The sequence below is a fragment of the Lathyrus oleraceus genome, chromosome 1 (genome assembly GCF_024323335.1).
Source record: "Lathyrus oleraceus cultivar Zhongwan6 chromosome 1, CAAS_Psat_ZW6_1.0, whole genome shotgun sequence".
NCBI classification, from domain to species: Eukaryota; Viridiplantae; Streptophyta; class Magnoliopsida; order Fabales; family Fabaceae; genus Lathyrus; species Lathyrus oleraceus.
Genome location: NC_066579.1, coordinates 459,411,527 through 459,418,059, shown reverse-complemented (window position 1 = coordinate 459,418,059; position 6,533 = coordinate 459,411,527). Strand labels below are relative to the sequence as shown.

Sequence of the window (6,533 nt, the reverse complement as noted above, 5' to 3'; positions counted from 1 at the left end):
GGGGTGCCAGAAAGATTTCTCATTATCTAATCCTTACAACCCCACTAGCATAACAAGGCGCCAATGCCCATTTTTTCTGATAATAATCAAATATCTTTCAACGTGCAACTGCATTGACTAATCTCGTACTATTCGAACCCTGGATATCAATGACCATTTAAGGTCAGATTTTTCATTAAGTTTGGCAGTAGTGCTGGTTGTAGTTTTTTAATCAGACATATTTAATTCAAATATTGACAGCTTCCCCAGCATCCAAGGGCAAAAAAGATGCAGCAAATTTGAGCATCAACACGGGTAACACTTGTTATACATTAATTACATACATGATATAAAATAAATTTGGGACAAAGAATATGAAGCACCTACATTTCAGTACAAATGAACAAAATTTTACAACAGCTCTTGCCGAGGATAGGGGCAGAAGTCTTATGACTTAAAAGCCCAGCAGGGAAAACAGTACAAACGTGGTAAAAGAATCCTGTTAAAAGCTATTCCCTTTTATCCTCATCTGATTCATCGTCTTCATCAGAAGATGCATCAGTTCGGGCATTCTTCTCTTGCCTGACCAAACTTAGTTCTCCTTGACCTTCTTGCTTTCCCTTAGTTAGAGACAGAGCTTCTTCATCATCAGATTCTTCTCCCACTTCCTCTGAGTATGCATACCTAAGTAGTTTGCAGAGGCAAATAAAGCAACAGAAGTGAGACTCTACCCGAAAACATCTCAGTCACATGTTACATCATGAAACTGCATGCTGTTTTTGTTTTATTTTACCGTTTCGCAATTACAAGTCTAGGATTAGCAAGACAACTTTAGCATAGCATAAGTAGAGAGTGCGCTGTGGGCACAACTTGGCATAACAATATAAGGTTTCCTCTCAGGACAAGGCAGTCCCATTAGATGAGTCATAAATTTCAAAAGTTTGAAGTTTATGTATTGATGAGATTCGTCTAATGAATCATTTCAAAATTGAAACTTAACCGGTAATATATGTTGGAAGGAAAAGTTATATTGACGACTTGAAAAATAGAATGCACCTTTGAGAGCTCTGGGAAGGTGCCCAGAGATAACATATTACACAGAGTAGTGCAAATGCAAGAACGTCCCAGAATGCAGTGATGATCCAAGCACTCTGCCAGCGTTCATTAAATGGATCTGTTGCTTTGAAGTAAACCTGTAAAAGCAAAATTAGCACATGCTGTTGGTGGCCCAGGTAATTTTTTTTTTTTGTGAAGAATGCAACATGATGACAGTTTATTTCCATAAGAAAACTGCATTTCAGTAATTAATTTGAAATAGAGATTAGAAGTTTCAGATAAGTCAAACACAATTAAAACCAGAGACAGAATCATCTCTGGAATGTTTCTTTCAAATGTATCCATACAGTGAAGAATCCCATTTAGTCATCACTTGATTCATAACTTATGAAGCACGGACTCAGACACGGACACCGGGACACGACACGGACACTCCGACGCCAATAATTTCAAAAACATATAACACCGACACCACTACATATAAGATAGTATTTGAGCTTCATTTATCCATCTATTATTAAAAGAGTTGAAAATATTATAATTAAAATTAATGTCTTTTAATTTTTTATTGATAACATTGCTTGAATACATGTTTGACCCTTTCAGATGTGTGTGAAATTTGTCCAAAAAATATGTAAAGACGTGTTAAAGTAAAGAAAAAAACAAATTTTTGTTTGAAACACTTCTAAGAATTGTCTAACATACGTGATATGAGTGTGATTCCGGTGTCGGACACTAATTCAATAAGTGTGGATGCAAAGAAAAGAACAATTTTTTAAGGGACACTTGTCTGATTTTTCCAACATTTGTTTGATTTTTCCGGCACGTGTCATACAAGTGTCGGACACCGACGCGTGTCCGGCACCGCGACACTCCTAGATGTGTCCGTGTCTAATAGTTCATGACCCATTGGATCAACTTGATTTTATTTTTAATGCCCGTGCACTTTTTGCATGCTCCTCTGTTCATGCATTTTCCTCTTGTTCACTTTGCTGATAGGTTTAGTAGTAAACATTTAGTTCTAATTTGTTGGGGATTCCTTGCCAACGGTCTTTGAGCTGCCTCTTCTCTATTAATAATTTGTTTTCTTGATTTCGAATGTAACAATAACAAGCCTTATTCCAATAGGCAGGTCAACTACATGGATCAGTACCATTGAGCTCTATCAAAAATTAAATTTTTGTAAAACCATTGAATGTCACAATAACAAGCCTCATTCCAATATGTACGTCAGCTACATGGATCATTACCATTGAACTATATCAAAAACCAATTTTTTGTAAAACCTTTGATCATCAGGTTATTTTCACAGGTCTTCCTCGCCCTTTTCTAATCAGAAGCCTCTTAGTCTTCTTCTCACATATGCACTTGATATTTACCAAAGAAAAAGTAACAGATAATAACAGGTTTCATTTTACAAGTTAAGCTTTCTTAATCAGAAGCCTCTTAGTCTTCTTCTCACATATGCACTTGATATTTACCAAAGAAAAAGTTACAGATAATAACAGGTTTCATTTTACAAGTTAAGCTTTCTTAATGTTAGTCCCAAATGTTAGCATCTCTATCCTGCAGGTAAAACGGCATAGATAAAATCTAAAGGAGTAGCCAGTTTCCAAACATGAGGGAGCTAGGGCAAAGACATGTTTATTTCAGAGGCTTAAGAGCCCTTAGCCAGGACACAAGCACCATACGTTGACAACGGAATGTGTTTTGTGGTATTTCGGTTCCTTCTTGCAAGCTCTCATCACTCATTTCTCTCTTCTCCATATGAATCACATAACTATATTTCTCTCAAGCTAAAACAATAATTTCAGTTATTAACTACAAGAAGTCCATGCCCGGGTTATATTGCACAAAATAAATAAACTGATTAGAAGCCTTACCTCATATCCTATCCAAACAACTGAGGAGATCACCGTTACTAGTAGTGCGTTTGAGAATTTCCTGTATGTATCCAACTTAACAGAACTCCGTTTTGCCTAACAAGAAAGATACAAAATGAAAGCCAAAAAATATTGAAAAAAAAAAGGATAGTAAAAAAATCCCAAACAGAAAAAGTTAGAAGCTACGTAGAAGAAAAGATACCTGTAATTGTTCCAGTGTTTTTGACAGAGAAGTAAAAATCCATAAAATCAAAAACGCATCCAAGAAAGCATCAGGAAGAACTAGAATGAGCCTTGCCCTTCCAGACACATCATTGATGGTCCCCACATATTCAGTAATGTTCAGCAACTCTGATGCAAGCAAGTAAGTTATTCCAAGTAAAAGGACCTTTGATGTAAGACCACCAAGAGTGGGTCGCACAACACCATAACCCATGGAAACAGAGAGAATGAGAAGCCTTGCTATCGTTTTTCTTATAGCCCCAATAGTAACAACCCAAGTTGTGACAATAATAGGTCTGACTCCAGTATTGTTGAAATTGGTGTACTCAAAATACCAGAGAATCATCTCAAACAATCCAAGACCAATGACAGCGGAGATACAGTGCTGAAGTTGCAGTATATCATCCCAAAACCTCACATACTGAAAGAGCCAAATCATACCAAGGAAGATATAAGCCAGTGCCATAAATACATAGAATTTCTTTAATGGAGCCATCCTACCAGGTAAGAACCCATCAGGGTTTTTCCAGATTGTCTTCCCAGTCATTACAATTTCCTTGAGCTTGGGGTCACAAGCTACAAAAAACAAATTATACATTCCAGTCTTCGTGATAGGAACTTCTTTAGAATCTAGACTAGCAATTCTGGATTTCCCCTTGAAATATACATCTACAATGACTGGCCAATTAATATCCGTTGCAGAACCTCTCCTAATAACCTCTCCTTGCTTACAACCTCCCATCTTTGCTAAATCACGGGTGCAACAGATTGCTCGTTGTCCGCCGTAAACAGAACCACCTATATCATCACGGTCAGCAGCCTCAAAAATAATAATGTGTACCGGCACTGTACCACGCGCCTTGGCTTCATATTTTCTTCTCCTAAACGTTATATTCTCAAATCTATCACCCATAAGTAAAAAAAAAAGTCAGTTTTTTGTTATGTTTGACAAATAATTCAAATACAAGATAAGAGAATAAGAGATATGAATTATATAAATACATATGTAAGGAGATGAAACATATAAGGTTGGTTTTCTGGTTGGGATTAGGGAGATAAAGAGTGGAGTGATAAGGAAGGAGAAAGTTTGCTTTCGCGCCTAACATAATACTAACAATACTAATATTAAGTTTAGCATTCAAAAAATATAAATCCATATGCAATTTCTAACAATTCAAAGCATACAAAAGACACATTTTCCTATCATACTACATCAGTCCCATCCCATGGTACCAGCTCATCTTATATTGACACTTCGCAGCATCATTCATAAATAAATCTAACATTCAAACTTATACACTTTTACAATAAATAGTGTTAGTTACTTTCAGACATCAGAGGAAGAAACAACTAGCAATGTTGCTTAAAGCAAACACCGGACAAAACTTCTCACTTGGCCGCATTACCGATTGTAAAGAAACCAAAATCCAAACACAGATTTAGTATTATTTTGACCTATCCCCCTCTGTTCAGTCTAGCATAGCATCTGATCCATCAATTTTTGCAGTTCCTATCAGAGAAATGTGGTGTTGAACTTGCACATACTCATAAAAGCTCAGTAGACACCTCTAAAAAAAAGGTGTGTCTACGCCGGTGTCTGAAACCGACACTTGTAATTATTTATTTATTTTTCAAATTATTATATGTGTTGTGTTTCCGGTGGTCCGCTTAAAAGTTAACACTCGATTTCACCCCAATTACTTATATATCACTTAATACTAGTAAATTGATACAAATTCACCAATTCATCTAAACCATGCACAAGTAAAGTAACTCACAGTACAAATCAAGCAATGCACATTACAGTATTAGTTAATTGCAATGAAGCAGAGAGAAAGGGAGAGTACCGAATGTAAGAACGTCCATCGTGGATGGAGTTGGAGTGTGTATCGGCGGTGAGGGAAGCGGCGATACCTTCGCTGCCACCGGAGAGGAGAAAAGCATTACCGACATCTTGAAAAGGTTCATGATTATAGATATGAATGGATGCAAAAGAGGTAAATAGAATGGAAGATATAAATATTAATAATAAGTATAAAAATAGGAATGAAGATGCGAACAACATGGATCTCGATCTCGGTTTTGGTAATGGCGAATCTAAGGATTGGATCGGAAAGTATCACCGAAAAGAAAGGGTGAAGAGAAGGAAAATGATGATTTCGGTTAGGGTTCCGAACTCAACTCGAATTTTAGTTGTTGAAACTTCACTCTCTCCGGTGGATGGGATGGGAACATCAACAACTACATATAGTGATATTGCCTTCACGCGCGGATCTAGCTTCTGTTTTATATTACCATGCTTCTGTTACTTCAAGACCAATTTTAGTAAACTTTTGTGACGGTTAACTGATTAAACATACTCTTTTCTTTATTTAATTTTTTAATTTTTTAGTTCAAAGATGGAAAAATACCTTAAGTTAAATCGAAAATGACCTTCAATTTTCGGAGATATTTCTGGAGATCCAATTCATTCGTATTTGAGTCATACCTCAATTTTATGATTAAATTTAATTCGAAAATGCATTTCCGAAATATCTTCGAAAAAATATTTTTGGAACAGATACATATTTCACTCTAACATCTTTCACCCTTATTTGACCGATATATAATTTAATATTTTAATATTGATGTAGAATATTCACAAAAACATCACTATAAAGTCGACGTCCAAACTGCTCAGAAATGAAAAAGGGGATGAAGGGGTGTTGAGATCCCCTTAATAGAAACAAATATTCAGAAATCCATCTAAAGATGAGTGAATATAAAAATTGTAATTCATCAACATAGCTTACCCTAACCGTCACCAAGATGATATTCAATAAAATTTGAAGAAAAAAAAGATAAAATTTCATGTCATAAAGAGACGTGAACATAATAATATCACATATACATTCAAAGACACTCATTTTACCTATATGTTAATAAGCCATGAAGGAGGAGAACCTCATACATACTAAGAGATTCTTGCAACTCGTGTGATAACATGTCAGGTTTCATCTCCCTCAATATTACCTGCACAACCAACAGTATAACAATGTCATATAATCTTGATACTTACACAAATTAATGAATAAATCACATCAGAAGGTGAAGAGTTAAAATAATGAAATCTTAAACCAACCGTCATGTTTTTTTTTGTTGCATTTGACAAAGTTAAAGAGTTTCACATGAACTATATCACTACTCAAGAAGGAAATGAGATAAGAAAAGCTTAGGTTTCAGGAATACATTTCCGGAGGTATTCCAGAAATGCATTTCAGATTAAATTTATTCATAAAATTGGAGCGTGACTAAAAAACGAATGAGTTATGTGTGCATGGGGTGCATTCGAAGACGCATATCCGAATTCTGGGGGTATCTTTGACTTTTCATGAAGTTCCCTAATAAATCATA

The 6,533-nt window shown here is 35.7% G+C and overlaps 1 protein-coding gene across 1 annotated transcript; it reads right to left on the bottom strand.

Annotated features, from left to right (window-relative positions):
- Positions 1 to 233: 233 nt before the first annotated feature.
- On the bottom strand, positions 234 to 5,443 carry LOC127085281 (uncharacterized). The gene is made up of 5 exons (XM_051025814.1): positions 4,988 to 5,443; positions 3,121 to 4,042; positions 2,919 to 3,014; positions 1,036 to 1,172; positions 234 to 663 (listed from the first exon to the last, which is right to left on the bottom strand). The coding sequence occupies exons 1-5, from the start codon at positions 5,203 to 5,205 to the stop codon at positions 489 to 491; spliced, it is 1,548 nt and encodes a 515-aa protein (XP_050881771.1). The 5' UTR covers positions 5,206 to 5,443; the 3' UTR covers positions 234 to 488.
- Positions 5,444 to 6,533: the final 1,090 nt, after the last annotated feature.